Consider the following 26,769-nt stretch of genomic DNA (forward strand, 5'->3'; position numbering starts at 1 on the left):
TGGGATGAGTTGGACCGTAGAGTGAAGGAAAAGTAGCCAACAAGTGCTCAGCATATGTGTGAATTCCTCCAAGAATGTTGGAAAAGCATTCTACATTTTTTATTTTTTATTTAACCTTTATTTAACTAGGGAAGTCAATTAAGGACACTTTCTTATTTACAATGACTGCTGGTTGAGAGAATGCCAAGAGTGTGCAAAGCTGTCATCAAGGCAAAGGGTGGCAACTTTGAGGAATCTAAAATATATTTTGATTTGTTTAACTCTTTTTTGGTTACTACATGATTCCATATGTGTTAGTTCATAGTTTTGATGTCTACACTATTATTCTACAATGTAGAAACTAGTAAAAATAAATAAACTTTTGACTGGTACTGTATGCCCATGTGACTCACAAGACAAATATGCATGATCTACAGTATGTTAAAAAATAAATCCATATTTTAGTTTTAAAAAAGCAGCAGATATTGAAGCTGAATAGATATCGAAGTTAGATTGTGCTTTTGGAATAGTAAGAGGACTTGTAGAAAATATTTAAGAGTTTTTAAAGAGTTAGTCCTCATAGTCCTCCCCGGCGGTTGCCGCATCTAGAGCCGCTAGAGCTTCCGCCACCATAGAGTCTGTGATGTGATACACATCATCTTCTTCCCGTCCCTCATCTTCGCCCTTCGTCACCGAGATCCTGATCCCGCTCTCTACGGTAGTGGCGTCCGGCGCCCTCCTATCATCCTTCGTGTCTGCCGAGGACAGGCTAGTTGTACTAGTTGGAATATCCGCAGACAGGACGCTCTCCTCATCCCCTGTGTCACACAGGTACTCAGGTGTGCCCCCCACCCCCTCATCCAGCTCATCCGTCAACGAGGTGTAGCACCCCACACCGGGCCAGGAGGGGTCCGAGCTATTTCGGAACATCCTAATCTTGTGGGAGTCATTGTCACCCAAATGTGTCAGATGGTGACTATGATCCAGGGAGAGTGTGTTAGGGTAGATTGGAACTTGGCTGGGGCCCTTAGATGGATCTCGTCTTGGAACCTGGCCCTCTGGATGGATGATATACAGACCCCTACCACCACCACCACCCTCCCCTGCCCAAGGCTTGACTCCCTGCCCCCTCCCCTGCCCCCTCTCTGGGTTGGCGGGCACGGCGTGAAGCCTGTTGATCTGGTTGTTGTCGATCTCCAGCTTGAGGCCTCGTCCTCCATCTTCTCCATCGTTGTACTTGTTGCTGTTGCTGAAGCCCAGGTTGTGAAAGTCCTGCTTCTGCTTGTTGTTGGACTGGTCCCCGCCGTCTGCTGGGAGGTGGTGGGGCTGGTAGAGAGAGCTCTCTGCCGGGTCCCTATTCCTGCCGTGGACGTCCACCGGAACAGTCGGATCATAGATGTAACAGGGAGAAGGGAAGAAGAGAGGAAAACATTTAGAGAAATAGAGAAAGGGGAGAGAGAGACCATTAGAGACAGACAAACAAATAGATGAAATAGCAATTAAATAACAATATTTATTATTCCCCGTCTTGTCAGCGGTCCCTGTGTTCTATAGAAAACTGTCAAAACTGTCAACTTTCAATAACCAGTCACACATCACACATGACTCATTGTTTCTCTAAGACACAGAGAAGAAATACGACAGGCGGACTATTTAGGTGCATTGACACAGTAGTCTCAGGGTGTCAGCTTTGAATGAGAATCGATTAAACACCCGCACACACCCCCTTGCACACTGTCAAAACAAGGACACCTCTCCTAGTAGCAGAGGGAGACAGAGAATGACAGAGAGGGAGAGCGACAGAGACTGACAGACAGAAAGAGAGAGAGCTCAACAGAGAGAGAGCAGAGAGTGAAAAAGGTAAACCCTAACGCAGATAGTACAGGAGCAGTCTAGATGTGGAAATTGTAACAGGCTGTCAGATACTTCCTGCTGTGAGCACCTTATGCTGATAACTCTCTCTTTCACCATGCACTCCCTGAGCACTCCTCATACCCCACAAATCACACAACCCCCACACACCATCTCACACCTCTAAAGGTCTCTTGCTTTACCTCTCCCCCTCGCTTCAACCCCACCTTTCTCTTCTCTCTGTGTTTGAGCACTCCTCCTCTCGCTGTATGATATTGTCCCCCAAAACCTCTCACTCTCTCCAGTCCTCTCCTCATTCCCTCACTCGAGTATCTTCCTTCAAGTTTTCCCCCACCTGCTCTCTCTCTCTCTCTCTCTCTCTCTCTCTCTCTCTCTCTCGCTCTCTCTCTCTCACTCCCTCTTTCATTTCCCTCCCTCCCTCCCCTCCCTCCTCACATTTATGTGAGCTGAGAAAATAATGTTTTCCATTTGGTCTTTCCTCAGAGTTTAGTCTACAGCTGTGTCGTGTCTCTAGTATCCTTAATGTGATGACATGCTATTTTCAAATCAATTACCTAACATTCATTATTTGATTAAATTAATCAGGCAATAACTAACTCATTAGGAATCCGGGGCATCACGGAAGCATTAGTTTATATAGAGCAGCATAGAGCAGCATATCTCCCGAATCCACTCTTAAAGATCTGAAGATCTTTTACATCAATAGCAGTCAATCATTCATTATTCTTTACCTTCTATCAGTCTCATCTGAACGTCGTAAAATTCTTGGTTATCTGCATGAACCCTAGCATAAATTATGAATCTGCGATATACAAATTGGCTTAATGATTTATTTACTAACTAATCAAATCACAGAAATACATAACAAACAGTAGATATTATACATTGGGTTTCTACATGATACATAGTAAAGTCCCTAGCGGATTAAACCGATATGATGGCTTGGTAGACAAAAGAAAAGGGGTGTGCAGTTCAAGAGCGGGAAACTCATCAAGGATTACAACACTCATAGAAATCGCTAATACTTTACATGAATGACCGCTCATTCGAAAAGAAATTGCATTTATATTTACGCCTGTAGGTCATTGTGGTCTTCTCTGTTGGTATTTGGTCCGTCTGCTGGAGAGAGTTGACAGAAAAGTCTCTGGTTGTGTTTCCCCGAAGATCAAAGTCTTTCGCGATTTGTTAGAATTGTTATTTTTTGAAGACATCCTCCTCCCTCAAGTGGTACCCTTCCTACAGGCTCATCCTGACATGACCCATCAGCATGACAATGCCACAAGCCATACTGCTCGTTCACTCCACAAATTTTTTGTTAACAAACTATAGTTTTGGCAAGTCAGTTAGGTCATCTATTTTGTGCATGACACAAGTAATTTTTCCAACAACAGATTATTTCACTTATAATTCACTGTATCACAATTCCAGTGGGTCAGAAGGTTACATACACTAAATTGACTGTGCCATTAAACTACTTGGAAAATTCCAGAAAATTATGTGGCTTTAGAAGCTTCTGATAGGCTAATTGACATCATTTGAGTCAATTGGAGGTGTACCTGTGGATGTATTTCAAGGCATACCTTGAACTTACCTTAACTTGACATCATGGGAAAATCAAAATAAATCATCCAGGACCTCAGAAACAAATTGTAGACCTCCACAAGTCTGGTTCATCCTTGGGAGCAATTTACAAATGCCTGAAGGTACCAAGTCCATCTGTACAAACAATAGTACACAAGTATAAACACCATGGGACCACGCAGCTGTCATACCACTCAGGAAGGAGACGCGTTCTGTCTCCTAGAGATGAACGTACTTTGGTGTGAAAAGTGCAAATCAATCCCAGAACAACAGCATAGGACCTTGTGAAGATGCTGGAGGAAACAAGTACAAAAGTTACAATATCCACAGTAAAATGAGCCCTATAATGACATAACCTGAAAGGCCGCTCTGCAAGGAAGAAGCCACTGCTCCAAAACCGCCATAAAAAAGCCAGACTAAGGTTTGCAATTGCACATGGGGACAAAGATCATACTTTTTGGAGAAATGTCCTCTGGTCTGATGAAACAAAAATAGAACTGTTTGGCCATAATGACCATCGTTATGTTTGGAGGAAAAAAGGGGAGGCTTGCAAGCCGAAGAACACCATCAGAACCGTGATGTACGGGGTTGGCAGCATCATGTTGTGGGCGTGCTTTGCTGCAGGAGGGACTGGTGCATTTCACAAAATAGATGGCATCCTGAGGCATGAAAATGATGTGGATATATTGAAGCAACATCTCAAGACATCAGTCAGGAAGTTAAAGCTTGGTCACAAATAGGTCTTTCAAATGGACAATCACCCCAAGCATAATTCCAAATGGCTTAAGGACAACAAAGTCAAGGTATTGGAGTGGCCATTACAAAGCCCTGACCTCAATCCTATAGAACATTTGTGGGCAGAATTGTAAAAGCGTGTGCGAGCAAGGAGGCCTACAAACCTGACCCAGCTACACCAGCTCTGTCAGGAGGAATGGGCCAAAATTCACCCAATGTATTGTGGGAAGCTTGTGGAAGGCTACCAGAAACATTTGACCCAAGTTAAACAATTTGAAGGCAATGCTACTAAATACTAATTGAGTGTATGTAAACTTCTGACCCAGTGGGAATGTGATGAAAGAAATAAAAGCTGAAATAACTCACTTTCTACTATTATTCCGATATTTCACATTTTTTAAATAAAGTGGTGATCCTAACTGACCTAAAACAGGGAATTTTAATTGGATTAAATGTCAGGAATTGTGAAAAACTGAGTTCAAATGTATTTGGCTAAGGTGTATGTAAACTTCCGACTTCAACTGTAGATGAGATGCCACAACAACACACAAGACCACTCCGGATGTGACTATAATACAAAGATGTGCCAGTCTACTGCTAAATAGGAAAGGCAATCAAGTCCCTGAAAAAAGGAATGCAAAAAAGGATAAGTCATACAGATGTCTAAAATTTTTCTTAAAGCAAACCCAAAAGCTATCCATCTACTACTGCTAGCTACTATTCTAATCCATGTGGTTCTAGCCAAGTGTTTTAGCAATCAAAGGTGGAGTAATTTATTTGGTCTTCTATAACAGCCTTGATGGATTTCACAGGAGTCCTGTGTGATTTGTGATCAGGCATGAGAAGGTCTGAGAGAATGGAGAGAGTTGGCATGCAGTCAAAGTGGGAACTGACCCAGTAACCTACAGTACCGTCCCTCCGAGCCAATCTGTTTAATATGCTCAGGAAATGGCTAAGCCAAGAAATGTGACACTGAGAACAATTAAGGGGAGGTGTATGTTTGTGTGTGAGTGTGTGTGCCCATGCATTTTAAAGTGTGAGAAACAGAGGTTGTGTGTGTGTCTTTCTACCTTCCTGTACATGGGAAAGTGAGGTGTGTGTGTGGGAGGGATTACAGTATGTGAATTGGTGTAAACCCTTTTATTTATATTCAATCAAAAAGTATTACTCCTTTCCCCTTTCCTCTTACATTCACACTTACAGCAAAGTAAGCTGAGAGGAGGGTGATGAGATAAGTATTGGCATATTGACTGGATGTTTATACGGAAAGCCAATGTTAGAGGTCACTGTGAGTGACACTTTATAATGTAGCCCATCTCTATATATATGAAACAGAAATAAAGCAATCATTAAGAGAATGTACAGTGACATTCAGATAGGACATCTGTCTGGTTCAATAGGATAGATAAGGCTATACGAGGAATACTGTAGCTGTAGCTCGTGATAGTAAGAATAAGGACTGGATTTTGATAACCATCTAACAAATTTTATTAAGCAGTGTGACCTTCGCTTAGAGATGGAGAGCTGCTGTCAATATGTAAACCTTCCCCCTCTCCTCACACAAACATAAATGCAATGGGTTCATACAGACAAACGTCAGAAGCCCTCATGCAAGCACACACACACCAGGGTTTCCGTTAGGAAAATGACTGGGAAGTTACCAGGAAGACCGGCCATTTCAGAATTATGGTAATTCTTCTAAACAGAACTTCTGTAATGAAACGTTTGCCAAAATTTAATTCTGGGAAAACACCATTCTAAACAGCACACCTGTCACGCCCTGGCCTTTAGTATTCTGTGTTTTCGTTATTATTTTGGTTAGGCCAGGGTGTGACATGGGGATTTATGTGGTTTGTTTTGTCTGGGGTTGTTTGTAGTTATGGGTCCAAAACTAACCACGCTGCATTTTGGTCCGCCTCTCTTTCACCAGAAGAACACCGTTACAACACCTGAGTGGTTACATATGTGACAGAAATGAACATTTCGGTTCGAAAGTTAGAAAGAGGGGGAATCTAAAGATGCAACAACTAGCATTGTGCCTTTGGTTTCTGGACAAAAAATATATATATATTTTCGAAAACCAATAGAACAGGAGAGAAATCCTGGTTTCAATGGCATATGAAGAAAGTCTTTATAAAATAATTGCCTCCAAGATTCTATGGTTGGGTTTTACCTAGGCTACATTGAAGCAAGGTAAGACATGCCTCATAATACGAAGTAAATCATTCAGGTTTCAAACAACTAACTAGATGTTTTGAGAATGCACACTGCCCACAGCTCACATTGCAAAGTGGTGGATGACGTGCTGATAGTCTGCCTACCGTTGCCTATACACTTGAATGGCGAATGACAGGCACGCTTCAATTACCAGTTGAGAAACAAAAATATTAGCTCTTTTTAATCGTGGCAATCAAAACTTTTTTTTAAACATGTGATTGCATTTACAATTGTTGGTTAACTGAGCCTTGAATTCAAAATGAATCACAGACAGTGTCACCAGCAAAGCATCCCCACACCATCACACCTCCTTCACCGTGGGAACCACACATGCAAAGAAAATCCGTTCACCTACTCTGCGTCTCAAATCTCAAATTTGGACTCAAAGGACAGATTTTCACCGGTCTAATGTCCATTGCTGGTGTTTCTTGGCGTCCTTTAGTAGTGGTTTCTTTGCAGCAATTTCACCATGAAGGCCTGATTCATGCAGTCTCCTCTGAACAGTTGGTGTTAAGATGTGTCTGTTACTTGAACTCTGTGAAGCATTTATTTGGGCTGCATTCTGAGATGCAGTTAACTCTAATGAATGTATCCACTGCAGCAGAGGTAACTCTGGGTCTTAATTTCCTGTAGTGGTCCTCATGAGAGCCAGTTTCATCATAGCGCTTGATGGTTTTTGTGACTGCACTTGAAGAAACTTTCAAAGTTCTTGAAATGTTCCACATTGACTGACCTTCATGTCAGAATATGGACTTGGTCTTTTACCAAATAAGGGTATCTTCTGTATACCACCCCTACCTTGTCACAACATAACTGATTGGCTCAAACGCATTAAGGAAAGAAATTCCACAAATGTACTTTTAACAAGGCACACCTGTTAATTGAAATGCATTCCAGGTGACTACTTCATGAAGCTGGTTGAGAGAATGCCAAGAGTGTGCAAAGCTGTGATCAAGGCAAAGGGTGACAACTTTGAAGAATCTCAAACATAAAAAATATTTTGATTTGTTTAACACTTTTTTGGTTATTATATGATTCCATGTGTTATTTTATAGTTTTGATGTCTTCACTATTATTCTACAATGTAGATAATTGAAAATAATAAAGAAAAACCCTTGAATGAGTGGAACTACCACTTAGGGGTGGCAGGTAGGTAGCCTAGTGGTCAGAGCGTCGAGCTAGTAACCGTAAAGGTTGCTGGATCGAGTCCCTGAGCTGACAAGGTAAAAATCTGTCGTTCTACCACTGAACCCACTGTTCCCTGGTAGGCTGTCATTGTAAATAAGAATTTGTTCTTAACTGACTTGCCTAATTAAATGAAAAGTCAAAACTTTTGACTGCTACTATACAGTACATGACTAATGAAAATACACATACCCCAATTTAATAAAACCTTTAATTTAATTAATTAACCTATAGACCTATAAGCATGCCGGTCAAATGTATTTACGTCGACAGATATTTCTATCAATGAATAAAAAGTATTATTTTGCGATGGGATTGTTTTTTTGGCCAGCAACAATTTATCAGCCTTCATCAGACACACACACACACACACACACACACACACACACACACACACACACACACACACACACACACACACACACACACACACACACACACACACACACACACACACACACACACACACACACACACACACACACACAAATATGCTCCTACTCACCTTTTAATCATCTTACAGCATTGGCATCCCATCTGGACAACTGGGCAGTGAAGCTGTGAAAGGACAAAAAGCATTTTGTTACTAAATTAGAAAACTTAAAATTATAAATAACCACTATAATGTCGAAAACACAGAGAAAGGTTAAGGCTGCCGCACATCGATAACTCTAATGACAAGCAAAGTCCCATCAAACTTGGTGACATTTTCAATCAGTGACATTTTCTTTTAAGACCCAGATGATAGAAAGGTTGAGACTGACAGTCCAAGACTGTCTGAGCAACAAACATTTTGACACATACTCTCAAGAAGTGTCAATTTATTTATCCAAGAGTTCTCTACTCACCTGTCCTGTGACATAGAGGTAGCCTTTGTTGAAGGCTTTTCTAAACTATCGGGAGGATTTGAACCTCATAAGTCAGGTTTAGACTTGGCTTGCCCTCTGTGGCCATGGTGACGCCTGAGCGCTGTGTTCAGGGATGATGTAGTGTGTCTGTCTGAAGCGCTGATAAAGCTTTGGTATTCATCCATCCCAATTTATGTGTGTGTGTGAAAGAAAGAGTCTAACAGCGTGCTTACAGTAGGTATTGTGTGTGTGTGTGTGTGTGTGTGTAGAGGATGGGGGTGATCTTTTCTCTCCTGGCTGTGTGTGCGTTTCCCTAAGTTTTGGTATTTCTTTGCCTGGATAAATAATTAACAAGAGAGGCTCGAATGGGTCTGTCTGCTAGCAAGAGAGAGAGAGAAGCAAGGACAAAGTTTTTTTCTCCCCCAGCTTTGGTCTTCACTAAAAAACAGAAAAAAGTGTAGCCGCAATGAAAAGCCAATGACCCCTTGCACATCTTAAAGGGACTAACTTTTTTACTTTCACAGAGACAATGTGGTGCTTACGGACAGCATTATGACATACAGTGCCTTGCGAAAGTATTCGGCCCCTTGAACTTTGCGACCTTTTGCCACATTTCAGGCATCAAACATAAAGATATAAAACTTTATTTTTTTGTGAAGAATCAACAACAAATGGGACACAATCATGAAGTGGAACGACATTTATTGGATATTTCAAACTTTTTTAACAAATCAAAAACTGAAAAATTGGGCGTGCAAAATTATTCAGCCCCCTTAAGTTAATACTTTGTAGCGCCACCTTTTGCTGTGATTACAGCTGTAAGTCGCTTGGGGTATATCTCTATCAGTTTTGCACATCGAGAGACCGAATTTTTTTCCCATTCCTCCTTGCAAAACAGCTCGAGCTCAGTGAGGTTGGATGGAGAGCATTTGTGAACAGCAGTTTTCAGTTCTTTCCACAGATTCTCGATTGGATTCAGGTCTGGACTTTGACTTGGCCATTCTAACACCTGGATATGTTTATTTTTGAACCATTCCATTGTAGATTTTGCTTTATGTTTTGGATCATTGTCTTGTTGGAAGACAAATCTCCGTCCCAGTCTCAGGTCTTTTGCAGACTCCATCAGGTTTTCTTCCAGAATGGTCCTGTATTTGGCTCCATCCATCTTCCCATCAATTTTAACCATCTTCCCTGTCCCTGCTGAAGAAAAGCAGGCCCAAACCATGATGCTGCCACCACCATGTTTGACAGTGGGGATGGTGTTCAGGGTGATGGGCTGTGTTGCTTTTACGCCAAACATAACGTTTTGCATTGTTGCCAAAAAGTTCAATTTTGGTTTCATCTGACCAGAGCACCTTCTTCCACATGTTTGGTGTGTCTCCCAGGTGGCTTGTGGCAAACTTTAAACGACACTTTTTATGGATATCTTTAAGAAATGGCTTTCTTCTTGCCACTCTTCCATAAAGGCCAGATTTGTGCAATATACGACTGATTGTTGTCCTATGGACAGAGTCTCCCACCTCAGCTGTAGATCTCTGCAGTTCATCCAGAGTGATCATGGGCCTCTTGGCTGCATCTCTGATCAGTCTTCTCCTTGTATGAGCTGAAAGTTTAGAGGGACGGCCAGGTCTTGGTAGATTTGCAGTGGTCTGATACTCCTTCCATTTCAATATTATCGCTTGCACAGTGCTCCTTGGGATGTTTAAAGCTTGGGAAATCTTTTTGTATCCGGCTTTAAACTTCTTCACAACAGTATCTCGGACCTGCCTGGTGTGTTCCTTGTTCTTCATGATGCTCTCTGCGCTTTTAACGGACCTTTGAGACTATCACAGTGCAGGTGCATTTATATGGAGACTTGATTACACACAGGTGGATTGTATTTATCATCATTAGTCATTTAGGTCAACATTGGATCATTCAGAGATCCTCACTGAACTTCTGGAGAGAGTTTGCTGCACTGAAAGTAAAGGGGCTGAATCATTTTGCACGCCCAATTTTTCAGTTTTTGATTTGTTAAAAAAGTTTGAAATATCCAATAAATGTCGTTCCACTTCATGATTGTGTCCCACTTGTTGTTGATTCTTCACAAAAAAATACAGTTTTATATCTTTATGTTTGAAGCCTGAAATGTGGCAAAAGGTCGCAAAGTGCAAGGGGGCCGAATACTTTCGCAAGGCACTGTAAATAAACATTACTGTGAAATAAGAAATTATTAAGATATAAAGACAGTGAATTTTCAGCATTCACTTTCAATGTAACAGTAAATGTCACATTGACATTCACTGCAACTCTGAAACAAGTAACAATATCTGTTACAGAGTTATGTTTACCTATTCAATAACACAGAAATCCTTTCCCCCCCTGTTGCATCATGTTTTCCTACAATATTTCCTACTGAACATGACCCAGGACTGATAGGTCGGGGGCACAAGCAGGTTTACATTGGCTTTGGACAGTTTGATAGAGAGATCCAGTGAAATGCCAGGGATGGACGTGTCTATCACTTAGCTAATGGCTTCGATTGGGTCATTAGTGCACAGCTTCAGCCAATCCCCTCAATGACACCTATTGGGTTGACGGAAAGGAGAGTTCTCTTGATCGTCTACACAATATTTAAAGTAGCTTCCTTCTGCATGTCCTCTAGATATAGTGGGGAGAACAAGTATTTGATACACTGACGATTTTGCAGGTTTTCCGACTTACAAAGCATGTAGAGGTCTGTAATGTTTATCATAGGTACACTTCAACTGTGAGAGACGGAATCTAAAACAAAAATGCAGAAAATCACATTGTATGATTTTTAAGGATTTATTTTGCATTTTATTGCATGACATAAGTATTTGATACATCAGGAAAGCAGAACTTAATATTTGGTACAGAAACCTTTGTTTGCAATTACAGAGATGATATGTTTCCTGTAGTTCTTGACCAGGTTTGCACACACTGCAGCAGGGATTTTGGCCCACTCCTCCATACAGACCTTCTCCAGATCCTTCAGGTTTCGGGGCTGTCACTGGGCAATACAGACTTTCAGCTCCCTCCAAAGACTTTCTATTGGTTTCAGGTCTGGAGACCGGCTAGGCCACTCCAGGACCTTGAGAAGCTTCTTACGGAGCCACTCCTTAGTTGCCCTGGCTGTGTGTTTCGGGTCGTTGTCATGCTGGAAGACCCAGCCACAACCCATCTTCAATGCTCTTATTGAGGGAGGGTGGTTGTAGGCCAAGATCTCGCGATACATGGCCCCATCCATCCTCCCTTCAATACGGTGTAGTCGTCCTGTCCCCTTTGCAGAACAGCATCCCCAAAAAATTATGTTTCCACCTCCATGCTTCACGTTTGGGATGGTGTTCTTGGGGTTGTACTCATCATTCTTCTTCCTCCAAACACGGCGAGTGGAGTTTAGACCAAAAAGCTCTATATTTGTCTATATTTGTCTCCACATGACCTTTTCCCATTCCTCCTCTGGATCACCCAGATGGGTATTGGCAAACTTCAGACAGGCCTGGACATGCGCTGGCTTGAGCAGGGGGACCTTGCACGCTGCAGGATTTTAATCCATGACGGGATAGTGTGTTACACCTTCCTCATGATCATTAATGCCCCACAAGGTGTGATCTTGCATGGAGCCCCAGACTGAGGGTGATTGCCCATCATCTTGAACTTCTTCCTTTTTCTAATAATTGCGCCAACAGTTGTTGCCTTCTCACCAAGCTGCTTGCCTATTGTCCTGCAGCCCATTCCAGCCTTGTGCAGGTCTACAATTTTATCCCTGATGTCCTTACACAGCTCTCTGGTCTTGGCCATTGTGGAGAGGTTGGAGTGTGTTTGATTGAGTGTGTGGACAGGTGTCTTTTATACAGGTAACGAGTTCAAACAGGTGCAGTTAATACAGTTAATAGGTGGAGAACAGGAGGGCTTCTTAAAGAAAAACTAACAGGTCTGTGAGAGCCGGAATTCTTACTGGTTGGTAGGTGATCAAATACTTATGTCATGCAATAAAATGCTAATTAATTACTTAAAAATCATACAATGTGATTTGATTTGGTTACTCCAGAATGTTATGAAGAGTGATCAGATGAATTGCAATTAATTGCAAAGTCCCTCTTTGCCATTCAAATGAACTGAATACCCCCAAAAACATGTCCACTGCATTTCAGCCCTGCCACAAAAGGACCAGCTGACATCATGTCAGTGATTCTCTCGTTAACACAGGTGTGAGTGTTGATGAGGACAAGGCTGGAGATCACTCTGTCATGCTGATTGAGTTCGAATAACAGACTGGAAGCTTCAAAAGGAGGGTGGTGTTTGGAATCATTATTCTTCCTCCGTCAACCATGGTTACCTGCAAGGAAACACGTGCCGTCATCATTGCTTTGCATAAAAAGGGTTTCTCAGGCAAGGATATTGCTGCCAGTAAGATTGCACCTAAATCAACCATTTATCGGATCATCAAGAACATCAAAGAGAGCGGTTAAATTGTTGTGAAGAAGGCTTCAGGGCACCCAAGAAAGTCTAGCAAGCACCAGGACCGTCTCCTAAAGTTGATTCAGCTGCGGGATCAGGGCACCACCAGTAGGATGGCCTGGTGTCAAGAAGGGCAGTAAAGAAGCCACTTCTCTCCAGGAAAAACATCAGGGACAGACTGATATTCTGCAAAAGGTACAGGGATTGGGGTGCTGAGGCCTGGGGTAAAGTCATTTTCTCTGATGAATCCCCTTTCCGATGGTTTGGGGCATCCAGAAAAAAGCTTGTCCGGAGAAGACAAGGTGAGCGCTACCATCAGTCCTGTGTCATGCCAACAGTAAAGCAGCCTGAGACCATTCATGTGTGGGGTTGCTTCTCAGCCAATGGAGTGGGTTCACTCACAATTTTGCCTAAGAACACAGCCATGAATAAAGAATGGTACCAACACATCTTCAGAGAGCCTTTTCCAGCATGATGGAGCACATTGCTGGCAAAAGTAATAACTAAGTGGCTCGGGGAACAAAACATCGATATTTTGGGTCCACGGCCAGGAAACTCCCCAGACTTTAATCCTATTGAGAACTTGTGGTCAATCCTCAAGAGGCGCGTGGACAAACAAAAACCCACAAATTCTCACAAACTCCAAGCATTGATTATGCAAGAATGGGCTATCATCAGTCAGGATGTGGCCCAGAAGTTAATTGACAGCATGCCAGGGCGGATTTCAGAGGTCTTGAAAAAGAAGGGTCAACACTGCAAATATTGACTCTTTGCATTAACTTCATGTAATTGTCACTTATGAAATGCTTGTAATTATACTTCAGTATTCCATAGTAACATCTGACAAAAATATCTAAAGACACTGAATGTTTAATTTGGGTACGTTTTTCATCCAAACATCAAAATACTGCCCCTTACACTCAATTAAGTTCCTCTGCGTCCACATTTTGACACAGACCAACAACACCACCACTCTTGTCAAGAGGTCACCCTCCAAGTACTCCCACTGCACCATCGATGTATCACAGCCTGGTACGTGAATTGCTCTGTCCACGACCACAAGACCCTCCAGCAGGTGGCGAAGATGGACATGTACATCACTGGGACCATACTCCCCAGCCATATAGGACATCTACTCGAAACAGTGCCCGAGGAAGGCCCGCAGTATCATCAAGGACACACTTCCCAGCCACATTCCGCTCACTCCCTTACCGTCGGGCAAACACTATCGGGGTATGAGGTCTGATACCAACTCACGCACAAAACCACACAGATATACACTCATCCACACACGCAAGCAATGCGCACACACACACACACAAACACACACACACATATACATTCATGCTATATACACATCACAACGTTGGATGGTGTATACCATGTATGTCCTGTACATACAACAAATACAACTTATAACTTCAACTGTGCTTAATTGAACTTGCCTGCCTAAATGGAACCAAAATAAATGTCCCCAAAGAGCAAACTCAACCCACCTTGCACTCCAGGTGGGCTTAAAGCAAATGCTGAAAGTATCTGAATGTTTTCAAATAGTATTTGAAACCAGGTCTGCCTTGGGATAACTAAGACGCTCCACTGAGCAAGAGAGAGACCCTAAAAAAACAAGTTAACTGAACCGACCTGTTAAACAAACAGTAGCCTATTAGCATTTAGAGTACCTGGACCACTCCAAAGCATGCACACTCTGTGGTAATTGTTGAAGGAAGCAAAACTAAAATACCTGCTTGTACTTCAGGCTTCTAGTGGTGAGAAGGTATAAGTTACTTCTGTTACCTGAAGTTAAGTAGGCTACAGTTCACACCCAACTCCAGACCTTGGGGGACAGAGTACGGCTGGTTTTGGATTGAATCTATATAACTCAGAGATGGTTACTACTACACCTGGTTACTACTGTAACACACTTTAATACTGAAAGGGAAGGATTAATATCAGCAAACACTGTAGCCCTTAAGTACTAGAGTTGTGCACCACTGACCTAAAAGATAAAGACTGACAGACTGACTGACAGACAGTACACCAAGTAGACCAGAAGAAGGAGAACTAGGGAGGGATGAGTGAGAGACCGTCACTACTGTCAATAAAAAGCATATTATTACATCACATCAATACTCCCTCTTCATAGGTCCCTGGGTAACCAATAACGGCAGCCTTTGAGTTACATCAGAACATCAAAATTACTAATCATTGTTCTCACCTGGAGTACTTTCAATTTGTGTGTCAGACACAGTTGAAGTTGGAAGTTTACACTCAGTTTTTCACAATTCCTGACATTTAATGGTAGCATTGCCTTTAAATTGTTTAACTTGGGTCAAATGTTCCGGGTAGCCTTCCACAAGCTTCCCAAAATATGTTGGGTGAATTTTGGCCCATTCCTCCTGACAGAGCTGGTGAAACTGAGTCAGGTTTGTAGGCAACCTTGATCGCACACGCTTTTTCAGTTCTGCCCACAAATTTTCTATACGATTGAGGTCAGTGCTTTGTGATGCCCACTCCAATACCTATATTTTGTTGTCCTTAAGCCATTTTGCCACAATTTTGGAAGTATGCTTGGGGTGATTGTCCATTTGGAAGACCCATTTGCGACCAAGCTTTAACTTCCTGACTGATGTCTTGAGATGTTGCTTCAATATATCCACATCATTTTCATTCCTCATGATGCCATCTATTTTGTGAAGTGCACCAGTCCCTCCTGTAGTAGCAAAGCACACCCACAACATGATGCTGCCACCACGGTGCTTCACGTTTGGGATGGTGTTCTTCAGCTTGCAAGCCTCCCCCTTTTTCCTCCAAACATAACGATGGTCATTATGGCCAAATGGTTCTATTTTTGTTTCATTAGACCAGAGGACATTTCTCCAAAAAGTACGAACTTTGTCCCCATGTGCAGATGCAAACCGTAGTCTGGCTTTTTTAATGGCGGTTTTGGAGCAGTGGCATCTTCCTTGCTGAGCGGCCTTTCAGGTTATGTCGATATAGGACTCATTTTTACTGTGGATATAGATACTTTTGTACCTGTTTCCTCCAGCATCTTCACAAGGTCCTATGCTGTTGTTCTGGGATTGATTTGCACTTTTCGCACCAAAGTACGTTCGTCTCTAGGAGACAGAACGTGTCTCCTTCCTAAGCAGTATGATGGCTGCATGGTCCCATGGTGTTTATACCTGCATACTATTGTTTGTACAGATGAACATGGTACCTTCAGGCATTTGGAAATTGCTCCCAAGGATGAACCAGACTTGTGGAGGTCAACAATGTCTTTTTGAGGTCTTGACTTCTTGAGATTTTCCCTTCTCTCTGACTTCTTTTGATTTTCCCATGATGTCAAGCAAAGAGACACTGAGTTTGAAGTTAGGTCATGAAATACATCCACAGGTACACCTCCAAATGACTGAAATTATGTCAATGATGCCTATCAGAAGCTTCTAAAGCCATTACATAATTTTCTGGAATTTTCCAAGCTGTTTAAAGGCACAGTCAACTTAGTGTATGTAAACTTCTGACCCACTGGAATTGTGATGCAGTGATAAGTGAAATAATCTGTCTGTAAACAATTGTTGGAAAAATTACTTGTGTCATGCACAAAGTAGATGTCCTAACTGACTTGCCAAAACTTTGTTAACAAAATATTGGTGGAGTGGTTGAAAAACGAGTTTTAATGACTCCAACCTAAGTGTATGTAAACTTACGACCTTACTGTAGCTATCATTGATGACAATATTGGTCATTATTCTTCGGCGGTAATAGCATTTTATCTGAATTTCATGATTCTGTTGCCTAGTACTGTTTCTTACGATAGGAAGAAGATTAAAAAAGAGGGTGATAAAAAAAACTCCAGGCCTATCACTTTGGTAGAGCCTATGCTCAGAGTCATTTTCCTTGGGAGGAAATTGAAATATTCCATCTCGGAAAAGTAGGCAATAAAAGTTGGATTGCTGCAGATTGTTCCCTAAATGTGAATCCGATTAGAATTGGGGGCAAGCCATCGCATTGCCAGTCAGATCCATTTTTTAAAATTATGGCCTGAAGCTATATTTTAGCCCAAATTATTGAGCTGAAAAGGCCCTAGCTGGTTTAATCTTTAGATGAAAAATGAGTGTTCCATCTCTCATATCTAGAGATGCCAACCTGCCCTGATGGTCTCTCTGTTACAAAAATATTGCAGGCAAAGTGACGTAAGACATATACACTGTAGTTATGTCCTTTGTGGATAGTTTGATTACCTTTGATTGCATGTGCAGTTTTATAAACACCATGAGAGTTGTTGACTTCAAGTTGATGTCGAGTTGTTGATTGAACTTTTCCATAAGTGTGCCTCGGACAACCAAACCGATCACAATCCTCAGTCCTCTGGAGATAATTCAATGTTTTCCGTTTTGTGAGTGCAAAACAAAGTTTATTTGTCACGTGCGCTGAATACAACACCTTACAGTGAAATGTTTACTTACAGGCTCTAACCAATTGTGCAAAAAGGTATTAGGTGAACAATAGGTAGGTAAAGAAATAAAACAACAGTAAAAAGACTGTCGCTATATACAGTAGCGAGGCTATAGAAGTAGCGAGGCAGACACCGGTTAGTCAGGCTGATTGAGGTAGTATGTACATGTAGATATGGTTAAAGTGACTATGCATATATGATGAACAGAGAGTAGCAGTAGAGTAAAAGAGGGGTTGGCGGGTGGTGGGTGGGACACAATGCAGATAGCCCGGTTAGCCAATGTGCGGGAGCACTGGTTAGTCGGCCCAATTGAGGTAGTAGGAACGTGAATGTATTAGAGGTCGACCGATTATGATTTTTCAACGCTGATACGGATACCGAATATGGGAGGACCAAAAAAGCCGATACTGATTAATCGGACAATTTTTATTTATTTATTTGTAATAATGACAATTACAACAATACTGAATGAACACTTATTTTAACTTAATATAATACATCAATATAATCAATTTAGCCTCAAGTAAATAATGAAACATGTTCAATTTGGTTTAAATAATGCAAAAACAAAGTGTTGGAGAAGAAAGTAAAAGTGCAATATGTGCTATGTAAGATAGCTAACGTTTAAGGTCCTTGCTCAGAACATGAGAACTATTGAAAGATGGTGGTTCCTTTTAACATGAGTCTTCAATATTCCCAGGTAAGAAGTTTTAGGTTGTAGTTAATATAGGAATTATATTTCCCTCTATACCATTTGTATTTCATTAACATTTGACTATTGGATGTTCTTATAGGCACTTTAGTATTGCCAGTGTAACAGTATAGCTTCCGTCCCACTCCTCGCTCCTCCCTGGGCTCGAACCAGGCACACAACGACAACAGCCACCCTCGAAGCAGCGTTACCCATGCAGAGCAAGGGAAACAACCACTGCAAGGCTCAGAGCGAGTGGCGTTTGAAACGCTATTAGTGCGCGCTAACTAGCTAGCCATTTCACTTCGGTTACACCAGCCTCATCTCGGGAGTTGATAGGCTTGAAGTCATAAACAGCGCAATGCTTGATGCACAACGAAGAGCTGCTGGCAAAATGCACAAAAGTGCTGTTTGAATTAATGTTTACACACCTGCTTCTGCCTACCACCGCTCAGTCAGATACTTAAATACTTGTATGCTTGTATGCTCAGTCAGATTATATGCAACGCAGGACACGCTAGATAATCTGTAGTAATATCATCAACCATGTTTGAGTTTGAGTTTATTTTTTATTTTTACAGGGACAGTGCACATTAATCAACGTTTCAGTAAAAGTGCCGGTTTTAGCCAGCCGGCTAATTTTCAACCGCAGTCCCTGGGAAGGTTATTAAAAACAATTACAATATAGACAATAGCAACATAGAACAAGCAAGACATAGCAACATAGGACAAGCAAGACATAGCATACAGACAGAGCAGCATAGAACAAAAAGCAGCAAGTCAAAATTCATAAAAGCAACAAAGTGTTTCCACACCTCACAAGCTACAGACAACAGACAACATGGAGAGCGGCAACACACAGCTAGGGACCATGTTCACAAATCTGATTGACCTTTAGCCATGTCTTCAAGCATTTTGTGAAAGTGTGATATGTGGTGCAGTTATGTGTGTCTGATGGCAGTGTATTCCAGACATGGGAAGCTCTCACAGAGAATGCAGATTTACTAAAGGTGCTTTTCCTTAGGGCAACTATACAGTCACCTCTCATGGCAGACCTTGTGGATCTGCTGCCATATGTCTGGGTTTTCTGTTTAACAAAAATATTGAGTGGAGGGGGAGCCAGGCCATTAAGGATCTTGAATACAAGACATGCGTCGGTGTATTGCACAAGATTTTCCCAACTCAAGAGCTCATGCTTTCTAAGGATGTGACAATGATGATGGCTATTGGGCTTCCTATCAAGCACTTTGAGAGCCTGTTTGTAGACAGACTGAATAGGTTTTAATGTTGTACAGCAAGCTTGGGCCCAACTAGTCAAGCAGTATGTTAAGTGGGGGAGTATCATAGATTTGAAGTACAGTTTTGCTACCTCTGTAGTCAAACAATTTCGTATAAATCGGAAATTAGCTAGGTTGAATTTGGTTATTTGAATTACCTTTTTCACATGCTTTTTAAAAGAGAGGTTGGAATCAAGTATGATGCCAAGGTACTTAAAATCGGATACCACCTGGAGCTTCTCCCCTGACACATAGACATCTGAGACTGAGCACGAACCCCTGGGGAGCTCCAGTGTTGAGGATCAGCATGGCAGATGTGTTGCTACCTACCCTCACCACCTGGGGGCGGCCCGTCAGGATGTCCAGGATCCAGTTGCAGAGGGAGGTGTTTAGTCCCAGGATCCTTATCTTAGTGATGAGCTTTGAGGGTACAATGGTATTGAACGCTGAGCTGTCGTCAATGAACAGCATTCTCACATAAGTGTTCCTTTTGTCCAGGTGGGAAAGGACAGTGTGGAGTACAATAGAGATTGCATCATCTGTGGATCTGTATGGGCGGTATGCAAATTGGAGTGGGTCTAGGGTTTCTGATAATGGTGTTGATGTGAACCATTACCAACCTTTCAAAGCACTTCATGGCTACAGACGTGAGTGCTACGGGTCTGTAGTCATTTAGGCAGGTTGCCTTTGTGTTCTTTGGCACAGGGACTATGGTGGTCTGCTTGAAACGTGTTGATATTACAGACTCAATCAGGGACATGTTGAAAATGTCAGTGAAGACACCTGCCAGTTGGTCAGCACATACCCGGAGCACACGTCCTGGTAATCCGTCTGACCCCGCAGCTAAGGGAGAGCGTGATCACACAGTCGTCCGGAACAGCTGATGCTCTCATGCATGCCTCAGTGTTGCTTTCCTCGAAGCGAGCATAGAAGTGATTTAGCTCGTCTGGTAGGCTCGTTTTACTGGGCAGCTCGCGGCTGTGCTTCCCTTTGTAGTCTGTAATAGTTTGCAAGTCCTGCCACATAAGACGAGCATTGGAGCCGGTGTAGTATGATTCAATCTTAGCCCTGTATAGACGCTTTGCCTGTTTGATGGTTCGTCACAGGGCATAGCTGTGTTGATTGTTGTTTTTATCTGAAATAGCTGAAAGCCATCCACCATATCTGTTACACTGCAGGTTCGTGTTGATAGTCTAAACATTTCACCATACCAAATAGGACAAAGTACAGGTAGCATAATGTACAAAACACAGGGCTATAACATTTATTTGTCATGTTATAATTATTCATCAGAATATTTTCTCTGAGAGATAGACGTTGAATATCAGTCTCTGAAACTCTCCTCTGAGAGCTTGTTTAATGAGACGCTGGGAATCTGCTAGAATTTGGCCAATAATGGGCAATAATATAAGCTGTAAAAGTTTTAATGTGAAGTATCTCAATCTCTCCACTGTAAAAGGCCCCCAGCGAGCTACAGTATCAAACAAATAAAATAAGGGCCCTTTGACTATTCACACAGAGAGATGGAAGACAAGAACAGAATGTCACTATGTGACTCCTGTAGACCTTTAGAAAGGTCGGCTTGTGGTAATACATTGAAAATATATACTGTAACTTACAGTACAGTGTGCTTGTGTGCAAGCATCAGTGTGTGTGTGAATAGTGTGTTTTTATAGAACGGCCCATATTTTCTTCATAGGAGGGCCATTTTGGACCCCTCTCAACTTTATGGCGTTTAAGACCCTACGAAATTATTCAAATTGAGTGAGAGTTTATCAAGCCTATACTTCCTTGCCACAAGCTTTGCGTAGACTTATCTCGCTCTTGATAACCAAAGCACTTTCACAGAAAAGCTGATACTGTGACTGAATTAAGTAAACACAATATAGTAGTTTGTGATGCCATCATAATACGTTTCACAGATATAATGCTTCAGTCTAAAAGTTATCAGCCTACAGATTTTTTGCGAAGCGAAATGTGAGCCATGAACACACAATGACGCAGCATTAAAAGTGGGTTCATTTGAATAAGGCCAGGTAAGGCCAGATGGGTTACCCTGGTGCCCGTAGCCATGGTGATATGTCATGACGACTAAAGTACACAAAATGTGGTCTCATGAGATTGCAATAGGACCTCATTAGATTATCAAATACACACAATGCATAACAAACACACACATCAGTATTGACTTCCAGGATACTGGAATTGGTCTATAAAATTATTTTTGTCCTGTAAAAAGCTGTGTCAAGTAAAATTGGTGACTTTTAACATTATGTAAGCTATTTGACACTGACACAGCCCATGTAAAACTCACTATCACTGAAATGTTACCAATGGCCATAATCATGCAACACACTGGGTGATACCCATATGAAAAAAGTATACTATGTTATACTATGCTCTAAATACTGTAGTATTACCATATTTATATACTATATTATTCACTGTAATATTTTTGCGGAACTATACTACAGTATTCCCTGTAGTGTTTTTGCAGACATTACTGTAGTATACTGTAGTAAAGGGTATTATAGTATAAATAATGTCGTATTACTATAGTACAAACTATAGTATATACTATAATAATTACTGTTGTGTTTCTGCAGATATTACTGTAGTATTTACAACAGTGTTTTTTCTTTTATTATCTTTGACATAGAAGTGGGGGGTTTCTCCTTGAAGAAACCTACTAGTCACATACTAAGAGGAAATTATCCATAACCTGTAGGAATGTATGACTGGAGTCTGAACAGATAGTTAGGCACTTCTGCTTTTATCTATAACCTGCGGTCTATAATATACATGTAGGTTTTTCACTCATGGCTGCATATGGGGGATGGGAATAGGTGCAGCATATGCAAATTAGATCATGTTGTATTATTATATATTTAAAAACTGTGTTTTTGGGGACATTACTGTAGTATTTACTACAGTGTTTTTTTGCAGATAATACTCTAGTATTTAATATAGTATTCTACAGCATACTAGAACATTCTATAGTAAGCTCTACACGGTCAAGGGATACAACAGTGTTTTAGTGTTGTCACGATATCGTGATACTAGGAAGTAATGATTGAAAGGAAACAAAACATGAAGCAGACTACATTACTTGAGGAAAACAATCCCAATGTTAGAAAAACAGCCTTATGTTGTCACCAAGAGTCACATTTGTTTATTTTGCAAGCTATAGCACACAATATTTTACAAAAGTAGGTTTTAAAGGACCATAGAGTTTATTATGCTTCAGGTATTCTTTTTTTTCCAAGGAAAATCTGGTATCGTAGTATTGCAATATTGTTATCATGACAACACTACAGTGTGTAGCATAGTATTCCGCAGTATACTACAAAATTATTTAGTAAGCACTACATGATCAAGGGATACTACAAAGTGTAGTATAGTATTCTACAGTATACTACAGTTTACTACAGAATACTATAGTATTAAATAGTAAACTGTAGTATTTTTTTTACGTGGGTAGGGGTGGTGAGGTCATATAGACACAATGTTTGTGTGTGTGTGAGTGTATGTGTGTGTGCAGTGTGTGGGCAGTGGCAGAGAGCTCCAGGTGCTCTGTACACAACCTAGTAATAATGACGCTGTCCAACAGTGTTTGTTACATTTTCAGCACGCTTGTCTGGAGCTGAGCGCAGAATGGGCAGGGCAATTACTTTACCCATCATCTAATGTTAAATCTCTGTTTGTGTGTGTGTAATGTTTATCCAAATGAGAGAAAGAGAGAGAAGGGGGGTATCAGTTCATGTTCAATGAGTACACATAATGCACCTGTGTGCGGCTGTTTGGAACCAAGAACAGCAAGAAAAAACATTCTTAACCAGAGGGGAAAACACACTATTTCAGGTTGTCTAGACGGGAACTTTTTCACTCAGGCCCACCTTCCAGCATTGGGGAATGTCAAGTGGTGTTGAGCTAGACGTTTCTGACAAGTTATAAATAGCTCTCTAAGGTATGCAATGACTGACATGACAAGATGAAAATTGTGATGCACTACCCAATTTTGAAATGGCACCTTGTGCATTCTACTATTACAACCTTCAAGAGTAAGTTGAAAGCCAGACTGAGTTCCTTAATAATACATTGTTTTTGATTGGGGGGGGGGGGGCACCACAGTTTGAGGCCCACTGGTCTAGACGATCAGTAACAACCTCAGACTGCTGCAATGAGAAGCATGACGAAGGTCTGGAGGTGAAAAGTTAACAATTTTATTACATTAAAATGTTCCGTACAAACAATGCATACACATGTTTGTGTGCTTGTGTGTATTCCCCAAACACCCCTTTTAAATGGCCTTGGGCATTTCCTCTCTCTTGCTCTCTCTCTCAAACTCTTATCAGCATTTCTTATCACCCAACCCCACTACCCCCATAGTGCCAACCGGCTGTTGGTCTCAGTACAGAGCCACTTAATAGGAAATTACTGATCTAAGGTCAGTTCAGTGTTCTCATCCTAACATTATAGGGGATGGTAAGCTGATCCTAGATCTGTTGCCAAGGGCAAATGGACCCTGCTGACACTTCCTGGTTGTCACTAGGTTACAAGAATGGTAGGATGGGCACTAGGACACTTCTTCTTCTGCTTCGTCTTCTTATTATTCAACGTAAGGTGTTCTTAGGCAGGAGAGAGTCACACTGATCAACATTGCACTGATGCGTAGCCTTTACCAATGACATTATGTCGCAGAGTATTTTCAACAACACCCACACCTATGAGGTCAGTTCTATGTGTGTACAGCAGCCTCACTACCTGTGAAACACACAATAGTGGTGTACTGAATGATCCACATATTGAAATAGCTAGGCCTACATTTGGCAAATTGATGAGATTTGTAACAGCTGATAGATATGAAGTTCACATGGCATTAAGCACACATCAGGAAGTGCAAACAGTGCCGAAGGCCAAGCAAACAGCTTTTAGCTGATTTCAATGGACCATTACTGTTAAATCATTAACTTAATTAACTGCTATTCTTTTAACTGCTTATTGCCAACATTAAATAAGACCTGCCCATTCATCACTGTTATGGGGGGTGAGCTCTGCATATGTTAATATCATATAGGCCTACCATATGTCACACAACCATCTATCCCTGTCTCTTTTCAGTCTCCAACTGAATGGCATTCAACAGGTCAATACACATTTTTGGCATATAGTTAAAGTCAAATCCATTTTAGACTCACACACACACACACCCACACCCACATACACAGTTTAAACCAATTGCCTTAATAACATTCTTAATTCTCTGACATCCCCCATTCTCTTGTGTTAGTGCAGTACTTACTAAAACAAAACGTATTTTATTTTCAATAACTGCATTTCCAAAGTTGATCTTATAAATTGTATAAATGCAAATATTGTTCAAGGATTTAAATTTAACCATGGAAATGCGATGGGAAGCCTTTGAAACTCGCGCAACATGTGTGCAAACCTGCTTTGTGCGTCTTTGTAAAATAGCCATAGGCCTGTCATAACAACACCTACTTTCCACTGTTGTTGTTGTCAATACGTGACTTATAAAAGTGTAATAACATGTTTCTAGTCTTCTACTACTTAGCAGAGGAGATGGAGAGAGACTTTACCTGTCGCGCTAACTGAAGGTGTGGGCACCCTTTCGCTGTAGTATCAACAATTCACGGATAAAAGTTCAAACCATCCGAAAAGTGAAGGTAGCATATTCGGTTCATATTTGACTATGATATTTCCTTTCCTTGTCGTGTTTGTTGCCGTCTGTCGCTGCGAAGGAAAAGTCCACCGTGACTACTATGTCCCATGTCACTGGCAAAGCACGGATATTTGAATGTTTGATGTTAGTCTAAGCAAGGCCTGGACTTGGGCTGCCTAGAGTTTGCATGGCTTCAATGAGCGATCATGTGACTTCGAAGTCGCTAGTGCACATAAAAAGTGATCTACTGCACATAAACATTTACATAAGGTCCTATTAGGTGCTAAAATAATGTGCTTTTTTTTTTGTTCAATCTCATTTATGCACAGATAGACAATTGACTTCCTTTTACATGACAGTGACACAGCCATCCATCCCCTGTCACCTGTGACTTAACCAGTTCCATTTTTTAAATAAGAACCCAGACAGCACACATACATCTCGCCGACGTCGGCCTGACAGCGATATCTCGTCAGTAGATCGTGTTCCATTTAGAACGTCGGCGAAAGAGCGAAATGCATGCTTTCTGCACGGACAGTAAAATATTTCATGTCATGGTTCGTAATTTTTTTTTAAATCAGAAAATATGTATAAAGCCTATGATTAAATAATGAATACAAGTGCAGGTGTCAATTATAAACCAATTGACCGCTCTACTGCGATGTGTAGAAGATGATAAATCCGAAGAGATGAGTTTGCAGTGTGAAGTTAAATCACTGAATCATTCATCCACATTGCGTCTCATGACAATGCTTTAAAACATGAACATTTTTTAATTATCATGCAAATCTTAAAGTTACTCAAATATGTTTGTGATGCCAAATTGCTTAAAATGAATCAAACTAATCAATAAACAGTTGGCTACATTCATACATCAAATATTATGTTCTCTATAATACACAAGGGGGTAAGGGAATATGCCTACATTTGATGGAGGAAGAAATGTAATCAATAAATGGGGAGATCTGGACTAGGAATAATAAAGCAATTTTACAAAATAGGCTTGAATTACAAACGGACCCAGTGTAGCATGCATGCAGCCACCACTCGAAATGATCCATTCATATAATTGCAATAACATACATTAATGAAATATTAATAATAATTGAGGGTTGTTATCTTGTTATACAGGTAATTAGAAGAATATCAGAAAACTATCAGTACAGCCATGATCAAAGCTAGTGCGCAAAACTAAGGTCACATGGACACCTAGCGAGCTCACACTGGCAAGGCTCAGACTTATTTGACAGTTGGGTTGCCTGTGTTGCCAGTAACGTTAGCTACAAGCTGTCAAATTGGGTAACTATCTATTATTATTACATCTAATTGTCACTGAATTCAACTATCTACACGTTTGTAAATGCTGACTAACATTAACATTAAAATATAGCTAAAGTTATACTGTAGCTAGCTTGCTAACGTTACCGTGCCGTTGGTCGCCTAAAGCTAACGGTAAATGTGTTGGTTTAGCTATAGCTGCAAATTAATCTAACACGGTAGCTAGCTAACAAACTATCGCATAGATTAGATTTAATCTTATTAAATCGTTAAATCACTACGTTAAATCACTTTGATGGAGTTGTAATGATAACGTTAACGTTAATTTAAGGACAGTTGCTAGCTACAGTAGCTAACATTAGCTAGCTAGCCAATGCCAGTAACGTTAGCTATCTAACATTTTGGACTGGAGAACATTATTGTTGCTAGTTATTGAATTTACTCACTATGCAGGGCCGCAGGACAAGCTCATATTGTCGTCGTTCATTCCATTAAATAGCTAC

The 26,769-nt window shown here is 41.1% G+C and overlaps 1 protein-coding gene across 1 annotated transcript; it reads right to left on the reverse strand.

The window, feature by feature from the left end:
* Window positions 1-314: 314 nt before the first annotated feature.
* On the reverse strand, window positions 315-25,269 carry LOC109906166 (uncharacterized). The gene is made up of 3 exons (XM_031792233.1): window positions 24,906-25,269; window positions 8,075-8,127; window positions 315-1,339 (listed from the first exon to the last, which is right to left on the reverse strand). Exons 2-3 carry the CDS (start codon window positions 8,104-8,106, stop codon window positions 550-552), a joined length of 822 nt encoding a protein of 273 aa, XP_031648093.1. The 5' UTR covers window positions 8,107-8,127; window positions 24,906-25,269; the 3' UTR covers window positions 315-549.
* Window positions 25,270-26,769: the final 1,500 nt, after the last annotated feature.

This window comes from Oncorhynchus kisutch, linkage group LG16 (assembly GCF_002021735.2).
Source record: "Oncorhynchus kisutch isolate 150728-3 linkage group LG16, Okis_V2, whole genome shotgun sequence".
Lineage (NCBI taxonomy): Eukaryota > Metazoa > Chordata > Actinopteri > Salmoniformes > Salmonidae > Oncorhynchus > Oncorhynchus kisutch.

Bases quoted from the DNA above. Each gene is read 5' to 3' on its own strand.
- LOC109906166 (XM_031792233.1), bottom strand. From the start codon at position 8,106: ATGGGATGCCAATGCTGTAAGATGATTAAAAG. The intron at 1,340-8,074 runs GTGAGTAGGAGC...CGTCCACGGCAG, and splicing joins TGCTGTAAGATGATTAAAAG to GAATAGGGACCCGGCAGAGA.